Source organism: Antechinus flavipes, chromosome 5, assembly GCF_016432865.1.
Source record: "Antechinus flavipes isolate AdamAnt ecotype Samford, QLD, Australia chromosome 5, AdamAnt_v2, whole genome shotgun sequence".
Classification (NCBI taxonomy): Eukaryota; Metazoa; Chordata; class Mammalia; order Dasyuromorphia; family Dasyuridae; genus Antechinus; species Antechinus flavipes.
Genome location: NC_067402.1, coordinates 162112371 through 162132878, shown reverse-complemented (window position 1 = coordinate 162132878; position 20508 = coordinate 162112371). Strand labels below are relative to the sequence as shown.

Below are 20508 nucleotides of genomic sequence, written 5' to 3'. Positions count from 1 at the left end.
GGAGCAGACACAAGTGAAATATTCTAATCTGTTTGTGGCTTATCAATTAAGTTCTAAATTCAAATCAAATATTCAGTTTTATCTTTAGGTAAAAAATCTTAAGGAACTATAATATAATCCTCTTTCCTCTGCAGTTTAACATTAGCAAGAAATAACTATCATGAACTCATAATTCTATTTAACTTCAATGATCTATAATGAAATTAATATGGATAGTCTTTTCAAAGAAGCAGCTAGATGGCTCAGTGGGTAAAGGCTAGACTTGTAGTTAGGAAGATGTGAGTTCAAATTCTGGCTCAGACATTTACTAGCTATGTGACCCTAGGCAAGTTATTTAAGCTCTATTTGCCTTTATCTACTAGAGAAGGAAACATAGCAAACAACTATAGTACCTTTGCCAAAAAACTCCACAGATAGCACTGGGATTTTATGGTCTAAGAAGTCACCAAGAGTCAGACACAACTGACTGAACAACTCTCAAAAGAGATATATTGCAATCCATCTAAATCTTCTTATTTTATGTACCTACTGCTCATTAAATCTTTAATAGCTGTATCAATTAACAAGAGAAATTCCTTTAGATCTTATGAAATTACATGTGTACCAACCCTTGGGCTGTTCATCTATTATGACATGACCAGCTGATCTATTAATACAATTACGTATTTGAACATAGATACACTAACATATATCCTTTTGATGGTATCTCTCAGAGTATTTCTGATGTACAAGCCATTGATTTCTCAGCCTTATGGTATCACTAGAAGAATACTGGTATTAACATGATAGATTTTATTCTAGACATACATAACTTCAAAACTACAAGGGAATTGAAAGCCCATCTAATTCAACCCATAAGTCAACAAGAATTCCCTCTATAACATAGTCAATTAACGTGTCTTAACTTGAAGACCTCCAGTAAGAAGAATGCTAGGACTTCTAGAAATAGACCATTTTGCAACCTGATACTTGGAATTGTTAGGAAATATTTTCTTGTATCAAGCTTAAAAACATTTGTATAGGAGGTTGATTAGGTGATGATTAATTTATTGGGTAGTACATCTTAGAACTTCAATTGTATCACCCGATGAAGTTTTGTGGATATAACTATTTGACTCATTTTAAACTCAGTGTGAATGGATTAAGAATTAATTTGTTGGACAGGGCTGTAGAGAGAAAGTTGTTGGGGGAAGGGCCACTACTCTGTTGGCACAACAAAAAAGTAGGTCAGTTGCAGTCTTTTGCTCTTATCTTCACTTTTGGGAAAAGAGCAGATCTAATAGAGCAGTAGAAATATGAGTTGAAATGGATTGTTTATCAGCTACTACCAGTCCTTAAGGTATTTCTGTATTTTCAGAAGGGAGCTAAAAAAAAACCCACCACCACACAAACCAGCTGTACATGACATTGTTACTTTGGATGGAAATCAATTTACTCACACATATCAAAACGCCAATAAAACTTTAGTTAATTTATATTCTGAGATTTCCTAGAGGTAACTTTAGGTTGAGGATGAAATGATTCAAAGAAAGACTGATATGAAGGGAAGCCTCCAAAACTAACTCTTTCCATGTAAGTCTAGTACTTGGGATATTGAGTCATGGATTACATGATTCCCCCACAGATTTTAATTCTGCCTTCTGGGGAAGAACAAATTTAATACCTCTTCCACCTGGCAGCCATTCAAATATTGCTTTTGTCACTATAAATTGTTTCATATAAATCTTCCCACATTTGTATTTTGTAGTCTTCATTTGTTTTCATTTTCATAATTTCTTAGAGTGAAATAATTTTTCATTGCATTCATGTACCACAATTTATTTAGCCATTTCCCAATCAGCAGGCATGTAATTTGATTTTAGGTTTTTTTCTATTATAAATAATGCTATAATTTTTTTTTGTCATTGTAAGTCTTACCTTCTTGTCACTTGTAGTGCCCTACTCCTTAGGGTGTAAATCTAAAATAAAATCATTTGGTCAAAAAACATGAATATTTTAAACTGTATAATTTTATATTGCTTTTCAAAATGGTTTTCTCATATACCCTCTACTACTAAATTTTATCATCTTTTACCATCTTAGTCAATTGAATGAGTATAAAACTCTACATATTTGTTTTAACTTATTTTTTCTAATTGTTCTTATGTATATAATAATAATAGCTAGTATATTATAGTGTTTTGAGATTTATCATGTATTTTACATTTATTATCTCATCTGAAGGTTGAGTGATTTGCTCAGAGTTATATAACTGGTAAATGTATGAAACAGGATTCCAAGTCAAGTTTCTCTTATTTCAAATTCAGTGCTCTCCCATTAAAACACCTAGTTGTCTATTATTAACTATTATTATCAGTAATACTGAAAATGGTTACAATTATCTTCTGGACTAATTTCTATCCCAAATTACAGACCTTTTAAAACTGTTAGTAAGGTATTCTTTTCTCCTACATTATTACAGTATTAAATCGCCAATCATTTGTTTCTTCTTTTGAGAACTGCATATTTATATTCATTGACCACTGATTTACTGAAAAATAAAAAAAAATGGCAATTCCGTTTAGATTTTTTTCCATGTCATCCTTTTTTCCTTTAAGGTTTTTAAATACAAAATTGCTTCTTTCTGTCTATATATTTTATTATGACTTCGGAAGCAATGTTAATCATAGTATAAAAGTTATTTATATTATTGCTTATAAGTTCTTTTATATTGAAGCTGTTTAGAAGTAATCTGCCAGGGAAATTAGTAAGATAAATATTAATTGAAAAAATCAACTAAAAAAAACTTTGGCTGCCTGAGTTCAAGATGGCAAACTTAAGTTGCATAAGAACAAGTTGAGTTCAAAGTAATCTTTGCTTGGGCAGGCAATCATACCCTGTTATTCCCCCACAATCATACTAAAACTGATTCCTAGAGCATACCCACAGCAAATTGTTTTCTTGCTGACATCTCTAAAAAGAAAAGAACCTGTAGTAAATGTACCATGGAGACTATTTCAGTACTACTCAAGGAGCATGAATTCTGAATAGGTCAGGGTCAAAGACTATGATAGGAAGTAAAGTCAACATGGTTCCATGCATCTGAGATTCTTGAAAGCAATATACAATTTCCACCTCTCTTCTTCTTTTTCAGTATAGGTACAAAACACAGTCCAGATATATATTCTTTGTACTGATAGGCTAGCTTAAGGGGATACCCAGTATTTTCCTGTGTAAATTGTTAAGTAAAATTCTTCTGAGTGGCTAGTAAATTCAGGATGCTGTATTTATTGTATTCTAAGTTTGATGAAATCAGTATACCAAGCACAAATAACAACTGGAGAATTTTAACTTCAGAGAGAATGCTCTTCCATTTGGATTCTGTAATGGGCAATTTCCACAACATAGACAAGTACTTTTGGAAAATTTCTACATTCTTGTTTTATGCTTCACTTGAGATGCATAATCAGAAGGTTACCATGCAAAATTAAATTTTTTGTTTTATTTATCAAGGAATTTTGATCTCTTAATATATACATAAGAGACATTTTTAAAGGAGAACAATTTAAGATTACATTTTACTCTAATGAGTCAATATTCTCATGATCAGCAAAGAATAAAAGCAATTATATCTTTTATTTTCTATATTTGAGTCAACTGTGTAACTGTAAAAATAAGGCCTGCTGTATTTTGAATAAGCTTTTATGTAGCTTCTCACAATTTCATCAAGGATATCTTTGAGACATCTGTGGATCAGTCTCAAAGATTTTAAAGAAATGAAAAAGTAAGCATATTACATAATTATTATTTTATAAGTTAATTATCTCTTTTGCAAAGTTAAACAGCAAAAAACACAGGTGAGACTGGTTAAGGGTACCATCATCAATCATTTTGATCAAAATTATAAGTACATATTTAGTATATTACCAAAATTTATTACATAGCATAAAATAGAAGAAAAAAATTTAAACTACAAAAATTTAAATTCTTAAAATATTATAAACTCAGTAACTGGGAATAGTAATAATGAATATTAGTAATAAATTAGTTTTTTAGCCAACTTGCATTCCAAGTTTCATGTATTCTAGGACAGTTACTAATTCAGACTTTTGTCTCACAACTTTACCTACAGAATTAAAATTTCTCCAAGAAATGAAGCTCCACTGTTTGTTTAATCTCTGATTTGTGGTATGTTAGATAAGTTCTTTGGAGAGCCTTGTGTTCTTTAGTTTCAGTATGCTACAAATGATTATAATAATATTGCTTTTCACTCTGAAGGATGTTGTATAGAATTGCTAAGTTTTTAGATATTTATAAAATCTTTTGAAATCATGTCAAATTGTAACAATAATAATACAAGAGATGTGACAAAATGGTGGACTTACATAAAGAGAAGGAAAAAACTCCCACTAAACTGTCCATCTCTCATAACCTATCTGATATAGTAGACTTAAGTTAAAGAAAATACTCTTCTTTTTTCTTACCAGTATCTGCTACGTCTAAGAATTGTCACAAGAACTTTGCATAAATTTTTAAAACAATTTTTAAAAAACAACACATCTTTTAATATATGAGTTAATCAACTATAAGTTAATAAGAACTAGACAAGTTGAACAGGGCATTTAAACAAGTGTTAGAAGAATGGGATGAATATTTGTCATTTTTGTAAAAAAATATTAGTATTTATTATAAAAAAGTGGTTTTCTAAAAAGTAGAGGTGAGAAATATTATCACTGCATAAAAATTGAATCTTAGGGAATTAATGAAAGATAATCTGGAACAAAAATTAGTGAACTTTAGTAATTAGTTTTACAGAGGCTGTGACTATAAACTTGAGTGGGATTTACAATATTATCGGGATAATCCAAATAAAAACTACATTTTTTCCCCATTCCATTACTTGAATATTTTGGATCAATTGTTTCTCAATCTTGAATTATCTGGACAACTGCCTGAATACTTCACTGTGATAAATATTGTCAAGGCTGAATGTTCTGAGGTTATTCTAATTTCTAGCCAGGGAGTGGGAAATAGAGAGAATAGTAGATATTCCTTTTATAATATACCTTTTCCAAATACTTGCATAATGTCCAACATTTTAATCTAAAATGGAGAAAAAACAAACCTGTATCTGTCTATTTGAACTGACAAATTTCATCCACTATCCATTATTAGGATATTTCAACTGTTGCTTTTAAAATAAAGCATGATAATTTACGGTTAGTAATTTCCAATCTTTTTAATAATACTAATATGGTATCCTAAAAAAATTAAAACAATTTCTGGCTACTATTCAGTGTTTTTAAAAGCTTCAGCAACAAAAAGCATCTTCAGATTTGACCTTAAAGTTTTCAGGAGATCCCAACCAAATTAAATTGAAATGGGGCCCATCTTTGCTTCAGCAAATTGTAGTTACATCACTGACCATTTTTTCAGATAGTAAAACCCTATTTTCAGTATCATTCTAGGCAATACCAGGAATTGCTGGTGTTGAACAGACTGTGTCATCTCTGCAGCTTGACATACTAACTACAACTTAACATCATATTAAATAAAAAAGAAAAAAATTCTGATGGAGAATAAGAAATTATGTATTAATAAAGGTTATAGTTTCAGCAAAAAACAAAGGAAGCTATATAGTACAGATATATAGGGTGTCTGGCACTTATTAACTCTATTGAGAAATATTTTCTACTTTGCAAAATTAAAAATCAATTTCTACATATCCTTTTGTTACTATGAAATTAACTTGTAAGATGATCAGAGATGAATGAGAAAAATATATTAATGTATATACTTCATATATGGGTATATAGACAGATCATTGGTGCCATGTGTCCACGGAATGGAATTGTGTATATATACACATATGTAATATATATACACACATGTAGATGTGTGTGTGCATACACATATAGTTCTATTCCATGGATATTTAGCTCAGAACAACAATGAAATAAATTGTCTTTTTTCAATCAATTATTCTTTTTAATTAATGTATTAACCAAAATTTCCCCTAAATGATCTCTTCTCAAATAACATAAATATTTAAATCTAGTATTTGATGATTATCTTCAGCAGATCTTACTACTGAGTACATTTCTAAGTAAGGCAATGAACTTGAGCTAAGGAATTGACTATGGCTGGCTACATGCTTATCAGAAGTATGCTTCTCCAAGCTAAGAAAATAGATCATTAACCACATGTTCAAGGAATTGTTTAAGACTAAAAGATTCATGTTTTTCTATGTATGTGCTAAGATACTTGTCATAGACAATGAGGCTACAAAACCTCAAAAAGAAGCAAGAGTACAGAACTCTATTTCATAAGCTAATACCTAGGTTTAAACATTTTTAAGTAATTTTAACGGGGAAAAGAATTTTTATTCCTTGCACTTGTTATATTTAACTTCAACTACTTTTAAAGAATATGTCAGAGCTTTAATTCTTAAAAAAACATGAAAAATCTGTGAAAATAGTGTTTTTTTTAAACAAGTTCATAATTAGCAATTATATATTAAATCAATCCTTCCTGGAAGTTACACACACACACACACACACACACACACACACACACACACACACACACTTCCTTTTTGGTGTTGCAGTTAGGTAAGATCACCTGAAAACTTTGAGGTCAAATCTAAAGATGTTTTTTGTTGCTGAAACTTTTAAATACAATGAATAGTAGTCAAAAATTATTTTACCACCCCCCACTCCTGACAGTAGAGTAGCATTGTTAAAGGGATTGGAAAGTAGGAATCATAAATGATCATGGTCTATTTTTAAAGTATTATTTGAAATAATCCTAATTCATTATTTTTTCTTCCTTCCTCTGTCATTCCTTCCTTCTTTCTTCTTCCTTCATTTCCTCTTCTCTCAAGTCCACATAGGGAATCATTACCTCACCTTCAGGTGATATGCCTAAAGGAATGTAAATTGTTGGTTGAAAACTATCCGGATATCTTGGGATTTTATGGGCTAAAATTTTTTTTAATGGACTATGCCTTTAACCCAAATCAACTCTGGCTCTCATTAATTGGCTAACAATAGGTCTTACTAGGTTAGATTTTGGATTCTCATGGCTCAGGGTGAATGTAAATAGCAATTGTTTTTGTATTGGCCAGAAACCCTGAGGATCTTCCCTTCCCAGACTGAATTTTTTAAGCTAGGTAACAGAAGTTATTCTTTGTCTCATTTGCCTCATTTCATTTCACTGAATGAGCATGGCTTCAGACAAAATGTTATCTGGGAAAGACCTTAGTTTAAGAAGTCAGTGGGAAGACTACACTACATCAGGGGCTGTCTTCCAGTCATTCTGAACTATATATTGCTAGTGGACCCAGATAGCTCCTGAGAAGAGAGTAAGGATGTAGTCTTTGCACTCTTCTCACTTAAATTCAATTCACTTGAAAGTCATGACATTTCCTTACTGATGTTATGGTCCTTTTCAAAAAGGAAGGACAGGCAACAATAGCATCAGGTAATCCATCTGACTCAGTATATATCAATAGACAAATTCACCTGACAAATAACCACCTTTAGTGATAGCATTTAGGATCATGAGTAACAATGTTCATAAACAAAAATCTTGTCAATTCAAATTTAACTTTTTGCACTAATTTACTAATATTTCAGTTAATTTATCTTTTCCTAGATACATCTTATTGAATAATAAAAATAAAATTGAGCAACTGAAGAAAGAACCCATTAAATGAAATGATGCAGACCAACCTTTTATTGCACCCACAATATTTTGGTCTAATCCTTTCCGGTTGTCATTGAGTCCTCTTTTCCTCTTTCCATTGGGCAAGGAGTTTGCCAAAGTCTTGTCATCAAAAAATGCACACACCAATTTTCTAAAGAGAAGACTTCCTGAGCGAGTGTAGTTTGACAATATAGAATCCAGCTGAGATTTAGGCATAAACACATCAAAGCCTTCAGCAAGTTGCACTTCTGGCTACCAAAAGAACATAAATATTGTATTAAAAAGGGTATTTATCTCATTGTATTTGGACATTTTTACATCACAAAACAATGCTATTTATTGAAATGCCCATCAAGTATATATGACTCATCCCAAGCTTCTGCATACAAATATACTAAAAATGATATAATGAAAATCTAGTATAATTGTTTCAAACTTGAATATGTTGAACTATAATGAAGGTTATCCTACCAAAAATTTACATTTTACAATAATAAATTCCAAAATTTAAAAGTAAAATACTTAAATATGCTCTTCATTAAAGCTTTTATGTTAACATATTTTATGCACTTTCAAGTCTGAAAGTCTCTCCTCTGACTCATTAGACTATTTCTTGGTATTATACTTTTTTTGTATCTGTGTTGTATTTTAAGTTTTCAAAGATTTAAATTAATTTTAAGTTCCTTAAAGACAAGCTCACATTATTTTTCATCTTTATATCCCCAGAGCTCTAGTACAAATAGTTAATGAATTTTTATTATTGAGTTGAAGTTAGACATTGCTTTAATTCTTCTAAATAGAAATGTAAAGAGTCAACAATCTTCCTCAGAGTTGTTATAGGCTATCTGTTCAAGGAAAGAAAACTCTTAAAGAGATTAATTTTTGATTCTTGCTATCTCTGATTTTTGCTGGAACTCCTTAAACAAAATATTGGAGTCTTTTTAGATAGAAAATCTATTGTCCAAATGATGTTTCTACCATGTTTTTTTTTTTGTAAGATGGGAGGCACTACTTTTTGTTTTAACCAAAAGAACAAAAATTATTTTGAAGATAACTATCGCATTTAGAATAAATGACTTGCCTCAGAAAGAGTTCAATAGATTTTAGGGTTTCCATCATATCACAGATTCAGAGTTGGGAGATTATTTCTTCCAAATTCATTTAAAAATTTAATCTTTACTACAATATTACTAACAAATGCGAAGTCAGTTCTGTTTGAAGCCCTCTGGTAATTGAAACCTACTTCCATTTCACTTTTGGACAGTTCTAAGTACTAGAGGTTTATTCGTCTCTCCTTGCCCCTTAATATCAAGCCTAAATTTGCCTTTCTGCAACTTCAATTAATAGTTCCTAGTTATTAGAAGCAGCTAGATGGCATAGCGACTAGTGCTCCAGGCTTGTGATATGAAAGACCCAAGTTCAATCTGTCTCCAGACACATAATAAATGTGGGTAAGTCTCCTACTTTGTTTTGGTTTCCCCATCTGTAAAATGGGAATTAAAAACAGAACTTATCTTCCAAGATTGTTGTGAGGATTAAATGAGATAATACTTTTCAAAAAAAATAACAAATATAAAAAAAATATGATGCCTAGCACATTAGTATATACTATATAAATGTTAGTTCTAAAAATTTTTGTTATTGTAGATAAGTTAAAAACCTCCTCCAAAAACCTTCAAATAAATTAAAGTAGTTCCCAAGTTTCTGCTAAAGTTGTGGGATTTTTTTGTTTTATTTTTTTTTTTTTGCCAAGCTAAACATCCCTAGTTTCTCTAGCTGTTTATAAGGCCATGTTCTCCATGTTGTTTACATTCCGGTATGACTTCAATTTGTTAAAGTTCTGCCTGAAACGTGACAGCCATAAATGAACCCAAGAATAAAGAAGTGATCAGATCAGAGCAAAATACAGTCTAAAGAAGAGATAATTTGGTCAGAGAATGATGAAGGTGAGGGAAATGATAGCTATATCTCACAATTAGAAACAGGAGGTACAAACTGCAAAAGAGGAAAGTTTTAAGTTTGAATTAGGGAAAATTATCCTAACAAAATGGAAAGGATAGCCTAAGGAAGTAGTGATTTCCCATCATTGGAGGCCCTCAAAAAAAAGGCTAATAGCTACTTATCTTTAATACAGAAGATACTAGATGGCTTCTACGGTCACTTCTATGATCATTTAAGTAATTCCAATAGTCATCAAAATGAAATAAATATTCCCACTACTAGAAAGCAGAATGAATGCATTTTCTGGACATTATAATACTTAATATTATCTAAGATCACACTAGTTTTTTTTTTTTTTTGTTTCCATAAACTACTTTTAATTCACTTCTAGTCTAGTAAAATCCCAGATGTTTTTCATATGATTCACCATTTCGAGGTCTTTTCCTCATTTCATATTTGTATAACTTTTTTGAACCAAAGTAAAAGATCCATATTCAGCAATAGCAAGAGGCAAAAATTTTCCATTTCTTCTCCAGCTCATTTTACAGATGAGGAAACAAAGACTTGCCCAGGTCACACAACTAGGAAGGATCTGAGTGTAGATGTGAACTCAAGTCTTCCTGATTCCAGGCTCAGCACTTATTCCATTTTGCCACCTAGCTTTCTCTTGACAAAAATACTGAATCTTTAATGCCCCAAAGCCTCAAACTGTATCACTTATTAATGACAAAAAATGAGCAAGAATTTATCAATAATTCTTGATCTGTATGCCCAACAAGTTTAATGGCAATGTCTAGAGAGTCATAGAATCCCTAGAGAGGAAGATATTCCACGTAAGAGGTAAGAAGAATGTTTATGAGAGGATAACATAGACTAGAATTACATAGAATAAAAAGGTGCAAATGAATTACAATTTGTACTGATAAAGGAAGTATCTATATTGAGATCACTTTCAAATTGGCCAATTTCAGTGTTCAAGAACAGAAAAAATTGCTTCATATACTAACTCAACAGAAACTTTCAACAATTTTTAATTTTATTTTTGCTTATCAAGTGAATAAGTAATAAATATAAAAAGTCAATTAGCATTTGTTTAAAGATATTGAAACGGATTTTTAATATGATGTTTAAATGCACCGTGAACTTACAAATCATACAATTATAGAATATTTTAAGTGACAATAGAAAAAATTTTTGAAATGCATAATTAAGTAAAACCTACATTAAGAGGTTAATTTTTAAGATAATTAAAATTAGATTATAAATCTACTGAATAAAAAGTACCTTTCTTTTGTACCTTACAGACAGCTACGTATCCCAAAGTTAAATGATACTACATAGAAGAAAAAGGCAGCTTCTATTCCTTTAACTATATGTCTTTTCCTTAATAAATACCATACAGTTCAAAAAAAATTTTTATTTTTAAAAAATTTATTCTATTTAAAAAATCATATGCATTTCCTCTCTCTTTTCCTCTTCTCTCCCACTGAGGAAAAAAAGTAACAAAACTGTTTTTAACAAATATGCAAAGTAAAACAACCAAATTCCCTCAATGGCCATGTCTTAAAAACGTATGTCTAATTCTATATATCTTGTATATTACCTTGCTATCAGAAATAGTGAATGAATCATTACATGTCTTGAAATCTTAGATGGTTACTGCATCAATTAGACTTCTTAAGTCTGTCAAAGCTGTCTTTATAACACTGTTATACTGGTTCTACTCACTTCATTCTGAATCAGTTTATATAAATTTTTAGAGATCAAGAATTATAAGGAAACACTTTGTTCTTATACTGTCAAATTTGATAGATTTTGTTATCTTGTTTATATTTTTTGAACTGAATGTACAAGTTTTATATTTAATTTGATATTTACATTAGCATCCATTGAAGTCCTACTCTAATTCTGAATTATTGCAGAAAGGTAGTTTTGGAATTCTCAAAAGCTATTCTAATGGTGCACAAATGTTAGCTGGTTCTATTAAGCTGGTAAGGTGCTGAGTATAGATCTTGTAATAGAATATGTGAAGGTCTAAGTTAAGTTCAATGAGGTTGAACCAGAAGACTTACCTACCAGCTAATTATTCTGGGCTAGAGAGACATCTTCACATTGCAATGGTTGTCTTAAGACAGGAAGTACCTGAATTTTAGGCAGGTAGATTCAAGATGGCAGAGAGTAGGTAGGACATTGCCTGAGCTTTCCCTAGCTTCCCTCACAAGCAATACCAGATCAAGCCTCTGAATGGATTTTGGAGTGACAGAATCACAAATATTCGGAGTGTATTTTCTAGGTTAAGATATCTTGAAAGAACTTCAGGAAAGATCTGTCCCAATTGGGCATGAGAAAATACAGCCCAGAAAATGTGCAATACAGGGAGGCCTAGCATAGGGAGTTGTAGAGGGTCACAGTCAGTAGGGAAACTCTGGGTGAGGTATAAGACCCTTCAGCCCAGAGGGAACCTGCTAACAATGCCTAGTTCAGCTCCCCACCTCCTCTAAGGGCTCTTGGCTTTCCTGAGAAGTCAGGGAGTGGTGACAACCTGTGTTGAAATTGAAACAGAGGGATACCAGGTGACAAACTAAATACAACAGCAAGTTGTTCATGTGGCCCCATGTGTGTAGTGTTCATTTTTGTTATATTATAAAATGGGGAAAGCCCTTAAAATAAATGGACTCAATTTTTCCACCATCCTCGGTCCCGTCTCATCACTTATCTACTAGGAAGGTATATCTTAATCACCCCAGTGTGGGGGCTCTAGAAAGCAACGGTACATTTTGTCATCCCAACTTGGAGGCTCTAGAAAGTAGGACACAACAGGGAATCTGGCAGGAGGCTCTTGGCCAAAATACAGAGTTTTGGTTACTCTGTCCTGATACAGAAAGCCAGTGTATTAGGAGACCAGCTGTGGGACTTCCAATGTAATTACATAAGGCAAATTTTGAATTCTCAAACCCCAACAAAACAGGCAGGACTTGGCTATACTCATCCAATACAGTGGGGAAGCTTGCCGTACCACTGGCCCCTAGGCAGTAGGTGAAAAGCCCTTATTACTCTATGGAGAAAGATCAGGACAATCTCCCCGTGCCCTAGGAGCAGACCTCAACCTTTAAAAAGGAGCAAAAGAGCAGAGAACTCTGACCATAGAGAATTACTGTGGAGACAGGGAAGATCAGAACACAAATCCAGAAGAGGACAATAAAGGCAAAATACCTTCAGGTGAAGCCTCAAAGGGGAATATTAACTGGTCTCCAACTCATAATGTTCTCTCAGAAGAGTTCAGAAAAGGATCTTAAAAGAGAGAGAAGAAAAATGGAGAAAAGAAATGAGAACTATTCAGGAGAGTTTAAAGTTTGGAGAAAAAAGCCACCACCTTGAATGAAGAAAACAACTCCTCAAAAAATAAATTTGGCAAAATAGAAAAAAAAAAAAAACTCCTTAAAAGATAGAATTTGCAAAATGGAGGAAAAAAATTGACTGAACAAAACAACTCCTTTAAAAGTATAACTGGCCAAATACAAAAGGAGGCTTAAAAAATATAACTGAAGAAAATAACTCATTAAAATTAGAATAGGACAAATGGAACTGAAGGACTCAATGAGACATCAAGAATCAGTCAAATAAAATCAAAAAAGAAAAAAATCAGAAGAATAAGTAAAATATTCATTGGAAACAACTAACATGGAAAATAGACCCAGGAGAAATAATCTAAGAATTATCAGACTATCTGAAAGCCACTTTGGAAAAAAAAAAAGATCCTGGACAAGAAATCATCAAGGAAAATTGTTCTGGTATTCTAGAATTAGAGGGTAAAATAGTCATTGAAAGAATCTATCAGTCACCTCTTCAGAGATCCCAAAATGAAAACTCTAAGAAATATAGTTGCTAAATTCCAGAATTATGAGATCATAGAGAAAATACTACAAGTAGCCAGAAAGAAACAATTCAAATATTGGGGAACTACCATCAGGATTATCCAGTACCTAACACCTTCCACATTTAAAGAATCAGAGAGCTTGGAATACGATATTTCGAAGACGAAGGAACTTGGATTACAACTAAGAATCAACCTCCCAGCAAAATTAAATAGATTCTTTCCGGGGAAAAGATGAATATTCAATGAAATAGGGGATATTCAATAATTTCTGATGAAAAGACAAGAGCTGAAGAAATAATGTGATCTCCAAATACAAGACTCAAGAGAAGCATGAAAAAAATAAAAGAAAGGAAAAAAATAGTTTTTTAAAGGTTACAATGTTTATATCCCTACGGGGAAGATGATACATGTAATTCTTGAGAACTATATCTTCATCAGGGCAGTTAGAAGGGCTGTATACTTAGAGGAAATGGAGGCAAAAGACATTTTAAATGAAAGATAGAAAATATTTTATGACTGGGGTTGGAAACAAGAAAAAGGAAGTTATAGTTGATTGAAGTAACCAGTATGGATTACTGCTTAAAAGACTAACTAGCAAAAGGAGTATACTTAGAGAGTGTAGGTATAAATTAACTTTAAGGTGATGATATAAAAAAAATTGGGATAGAAAAGGGATTGTACTGGGAGAAGAGGAAAGGGGAAGTAAAAAGGTAAATTACATCACATGAAAAGGCACAAAAGACCTATTACAGTTGAGGAAAGAAGGAAGAGGATAAGCATTAATCTCATCAGATTTGGCTCAAAGAGTCAAATAACACAACACTTAGTTTGTTATAGAAATTCGTTTTACTCTCTAGGGAAATAGGAGGGAAAAGAGGAAAGGACAAGGGGAGGCTAACAGAAGGGACAGAAACAGAAACAGAAAGGGAAAAGGGTAAGGGGGAACGAAAAAAGAAAGAGCAGATTGAGGGAGGTAGTGTTCAGAAGCAAAACAATCGTGAGGAGGGAAAGAGTGAAAAGAGAGAGAAAAATATAACTTGGGAAAAACAGGATGGCAGGAAGTATAGAATTAATAATGTTTACAGTGAATGTGAATGGAATGAACCCTCTCATAAAATAGAAGCAGATTCAGAGTAGATTAAAAGTCATAATTCTATAACATATTGTTTACCAGAAACACATCTGAAGCAGAGAGATACATACAGAATAAAGATGAAAGACTGGAGTAAAATATATCACACTTCAGCTGAAGTTAAAAAAAAAAATTAGTGACCCTAATCTCAGATCAAGAAAAAGCAAAAATAGATCTAATTAAAACATATAAGGAAGGAAATTAGATCTTGCTAAAGGATAGCATAGATAATGACATAATAGCAATACTAAACATATATGCACAAAGTGTTTTAACCTCCAAATTCTCAGAGGAGAAATTAAGTGAGCTGTAAGAAAAAATGGATAGCAAAGCTACTAGTAGGGGGAATCTCAACTTCCTTCTATCAAAACTAGATAAATTTAACCAGAAAATAAGCAAGAGAGAAGCTAAGGAGGTGAATAGAATTTTAGAAAACGTAAGTGTGATAGACCCTTTGGAAAAAATCGAATGGGGAAAGGAATATACCTTTTCTCAGCAGTATATGGCATCTATACAAAAAATTGACTATGTTTTTAGAATATAAAAACCTCACAATCAAATGCAGAAATGATAAATGCATCCTTTTTAGATCACGGTGCAATAAAATTACATTTAATGAAAGGCCATGGGAAAATATTATTATTCATTAGAAACTAAATAATCTAATCCTGAAGAATGAAACAAATCATAATAAACAATAATTTAATTCAAGAAATTACAACAATGATAATATACTAAAACTTATGGGATGTAGCCAAAGCAGTTATTAGGGGAAATTTTATGTCTCTAGATGTTTACATGAATAAGATAAAAGGAAGATCAATGAACGTGGAATGCAACTAAAAAATCTAGAAAAAGAATATATTAAAAATCCCCAATTAAATACTACATTAAAAATTCTGAAAATCAAAGGAGAGATTAATGAAACTGAAATTAAGAAAACTATTGAACTAATGAAAAAAATTAAATTAGTTTTATGAAAAAAACCCTCAACCAAATAAATCTTTGGTTAATTTGATTAGAAAAAGGAAAACCAAATTACCAGTATCAAAAATGAAAAGGGTGAACTTACCACTAATGAATAAGAAATTAAAGTCATAATAAGGAGCTATTTTACCCAATTGTATGCCAGTAAAACTGATAATCTAAGTGAAATGAATACTTATAAAATATAAACTATCCAGATTAAAAGATGAAGAAATAAATTACTTGAATAGTCCCATTAAAAAAAAATAAATCGAAAAAGACATTAATGATCTCCCTAAGAAAAATAATCTCCAGGGTCAGAAGGATTTACAAGTGACTTCTATCAAACATTTAAAGAACAATTAATTTCATTACTATATAAATTATTCAGAAAAATAGGAGAAGATGGTGTCCTATCAAATTCCTTTTATGGCATAGACATGATGCTGATACCTAAACTAGGAAGGGCCAAAACAGAGAAAGAAAACTATAGAACAATTTTTCTAATGAATATTGATGCAAAATTGTTAAATAAAATGTTAGCAAAGAGATTACAGCAACTTAATCACCAGGATAATACACTATCACCAAGTGGGATTTATACCAGGAATGCAGGGTTGGTTCAATATTAGGAAAACTATCAGCATAACTGACCATGTCAATAACTAAACTAAATCATATGATTTAGAAATCATATGATTACTTCAACAGTTCCGGGAAAAAACATATTTGACAAAATACAACACCCTTTCTTATTAAAAACATTAGAGAGCATAGGAATAAATGGAGTTTTCATTAAAATGATAACAGCATCTATCTAAAACCATTAGCAAGCATTATATATGAGAATAAGCTAGAAAAGTTCCCGATTAAATCAGCAGTGAAACAAGGTTGCCCAATATTACCACTATTATTCAATATTATATCTGAAATGTTAGCATTAGGAGTAAGAAAGGAAATTGAAGGAATTAGAATAGATAATCAAGAAAACAAAACTTACCATTCTTTGCAGATATAATATATGACAATAAATTTAGAGAATCCTAGAGAATAAACTAAAAAGCTGTTAGAAACAATTAACAATTTTAGTAAAGTTGCAGGAAATAAACCTATATAAATCATGGGCATTTCTATATGTTAATAAAGCCCAGTGGCAAGAAATAGTTATTTAAAATAATGGTAGATAATATAAAATATTTGGGAGTTTACCTACCAAGACAAAGCCAGGGACTAAATAAACACAATTACAAAACACTTTTCACACAAATAAAGTTGGATGTAAACAAGTGGAAGAATATCAAATACTCACAGGTAGGCCAAGCGAATATAATAAAAATGACAACTCTACCTAAATTAATTTACTTATTAAGTGGCATACTAATAAAATTACCAAGAAATTACTTTATAGAGCTAGAAAAATTATAACAAAATTTATCTGGAAGAACAAAAGGGCAAGAATTTCAAGGGAATTAATGAAAAAATGCAAATGAAGATGACCTAGATGTTCCAGACATAACTATATGTAAAGCAGAGGTCATCAAAACCATTTGGCACTGGCTAAGAAATAGAGTAGTGAATCAGTGGAATAGGTTAGGTTCACAAGAAACAATAGTCAATGAATATAATAATCTAGTGTTTAATAAACCTAAAGACTCCAGCTTTTGGGATAAGAACTCACTATTTGACAAAAATTACTGGGAAAACTGGAAAAATATGGCAGAAAATAGGCATTGACTAACATTAACACCCAAAACCAAGATAAGGTGAAAATGAGTTCATGATTTAGACATAAAGGGTAATACTATAAGTACATTAGGAGAACAAGGGATAGTCTACCTCTCTGATCTGTGAAGAAGGAATAATTTACAGTCAAAGAACTAGAGAATATAATGAAAGGCAAAATGGATAATTTAGATTACATTAAATTAAAAAGGGTTTGCACAAACAAAACCAATGCAGCTAAAATTAGAAAGGAAGCAGGAAGCTGGGGAAAAAATTCTACAGCCAGTGTTTCTGATAAAGGCCTCATTTCTAAAATATGGAGAGAATTGATCCAAATGGTCAAAGAATATAAACAATTTTTAGATGAAGAATTTAAAACTATTTAAAATCATATAGAAAAGTGCTCTAAATAACTGTTGCTCAGAAAAATGCAAATTAAGACAACTCTAAGGTACCATTTCATACCTCTCAGATTGGCTAAAATGATAGGAAAAGATAATGGTGAAGGTTGAAAGCTATGGGACTTGAAAACTGGGACACTACAGTTGTTGGTGAAGTTATGAAATAATCCAACCATTTTAGAGAGCAATTTAGAACTATGCTACTAAACTGTGAATACCCTTTAAATCCAGCAGTGTCTCTACTGGGTTTGCATCACAAAGGGATCATAAAATAGGGAAAAGAATCCATATATGCAAAAATGTTTGTAGCAGCCCTTTATGTAACGGCAAGGAACTGGAAACTGAGTGAATGCCCCTCAGTCAGAGAATTACTGAATAAGTTATGGTATATGAATGTTATAGAATAATTATTGTTCTATAAGAAATGAAATAGCTGATTTAGAAAATCTTGGAAAGACTAACATGAACGGATACTAAATGAAGTGAGTAGAACAAAGAGAACACTGTACACAGCAATAACAATATTATTTGATAATCAACTGTGATGGACTAGACTCTTTTCAAAAATGAGGTGAGATTCAAGGCAATTCCAATGGACTTATGATAGAAAGAGCCATGTACTTCCCAAAAGAGAATTATGGTGACTGAATGTGGATCAAAGCATAGTATTTTGACCTTTTTTGGTGGTGGTTGTTGTTTACTTGGTTTTTTTCTCCTTTTGATCTAATCTTTCTCATGCTACATGATGTAAATGGAAATATGTTTAGAAGAAGTGCATATATTTAACCTATATTGGATTGCTTGCTGTGTAGGAAAGAGGAAGGGAAGAAGGAAAGAGAAAAATTTGGAACACAAAGTTTTACAAAGGTGAATATTGAAAAATATATTTGCATGTATCTGGAAAAATAAAAAGCTACTATAAATTTTTTTTGAAAAGATGAATCTTCAACAAAATAGAAGCATTATTTAAAAAAAACAAAATTGATGGTGAGCAGAACACCCAACTATAAAATCTTCAAGCATGAGAAACATAAAAAAAGTAATTAAGTAAAACACTAACAATTAACTAAAAACAAATAAATAAATGAACCCAGAAGACAAAAGGAAAGTCTATCTAAATGAAAGGAGAGGGTGCAGTTTCTTCTCAGACAGACAAAGAAATTGATGAAGACAGATTTACTAAGCATCCAAAGGTAGAGATATACATAATTTCATGGAAGTTCATTCATATGGCATTAATTCATGACTACCATTTGCAATAAAAGCCCTATGAAAATAACTGTAGCTTATCAACTTCTTTTGCAAAGGATGGCAAAGTAGAAAAATTATGAGAATTATATGAGAAAATATGAGAATATGAGTGTGTGCTTTGGTGCAAAGATGAAAATAGTAAAGTTGATGAAAATATATTGAAAAACATGAGAAAGTATGTAACTGGAAAATTCTTTCCATCAATTTCTTCTAATAAAGGTCTAATTTCTTTTTTAAAAATTTTAATAGCTTTTTATTTGCAAGTTACATGGATTGGTAATTTTACAGCATTGACAATTGCCAAACCTTTTGTTCCAATTTTTCCCTTCCTTTCCCCTACCCCCTTCCCTAGATGGCAGGATGAGCAATACATGTTAAATATGTTAAAGTATAAATTAAATACAAAATAATTATACATGTCCAAAACGTTATTTTGCTGTACAAAAAGAATCGGACTCTGAAATATTATACAATTAGCCTATGAAGGAAATCAAAAATGCAGGCAGGCAAAAATATAGGGATTGGGAATTCAATGTAATGGTTCTTAGTAATCTCCCAGAGATCTCCTGGTCTTGCTCATTTCACTCAACATCAGTTTGTGTAAGTCTCTCCAGTCTTTCTGAAATCATCCTGTTGGTCATTTCTTATCAAACAATAATATTCCATAATATTCATATACCACAATTTACTCAGCCATTCTCCAATCGATGGGCATCTACTCAGTTTCCAGTTTCTAGCCACTACAAAGAGGGCTGCCACAAACATTCGTGTACATACAGATCCCTTTCCTTTCTTTAAGATCTCTTTGGGATATAAGCCCAGGAGAAACACTGCTGGATCAAAGGATATGCACAGTTTGATAATTTTTTGAGCATAGTTCCAAATTGCTCTCCAGAATGGCTGGATGTATTCACAATTCCACCAACAATGTATCAGTGTCCCAGTTTTCCCACATCCCCTCCAACATTCCGCATTATCTTTCCCTGTCATTCTAGCCAATCTGACAGGTGTGTAGTGGTATCTCAGAGTTATCTTAATTTTCATTTCCCTGATTAAAAATGACTTGGAGCATTTTTTCATATGGCTAGAAATAGTTTCAATTTCTTCACCTGAGAATTGTCTCTTCATATCTAAAGATCTAATTTCTAAACTTTATGAAGAAATAATTCCAACTTAGAAAAATAAGGACCATTTTCTAATTAGTAAATGGTCAAAGAAAATAAATTTTTCAGGAAATGAAAACAAGCTATACTAGCCATAGGAAAAAATGATCCAAAGCATTATTACTTAGAGATATGCAAACTGAAACAGCTTGTGATTCTACTTCATACCCATTAGATTGAGAAAGTTGACAAAAAGAGAATATGGCAAACTCTGGAGGCACTATAACAAAAGAGATACTGTGAACTGCTCTAGCCATTTGGGAAAGCAATTTAGAACTATATCTGAATATACTAACCTATACATAATACCCTTTGATTTAGCAATATAACTACTAGGTTCTTACCCTAAAGGAATCAAAGAAAGAGGAA

General features: G+C 31.7%; 1 protein-coding gene across 8 annotated transcripts in view; it reads right to left on the bottom strand.

The window, feature by feature from the left end:
* BEND7 (BEN domain containing 7) overlaps positions 1 to 20508 on the bottom strand; it is a 245539-nt gene that overhangs the window by 157728 nt on the left and 67303 nt on the right. For all 8 annotated transcript variants that reach the window (XR_007947760.1, XM_051962550.1, XM_051962551.1 and 5 more), the window contains one exon: positions 7713 to 7938. Coding sequence is in view for 7 of the 8 variants with exons in the window: in XM_051962550.1 (XP_051818510.1) it covers positions 7713 to 7938 (226 nt within the window). In the remaining variant the exon portion in view is untranslated. The remainder of the gene's footprint in view (positions 1 to 7712; positions 7939 to 20508) is intronic.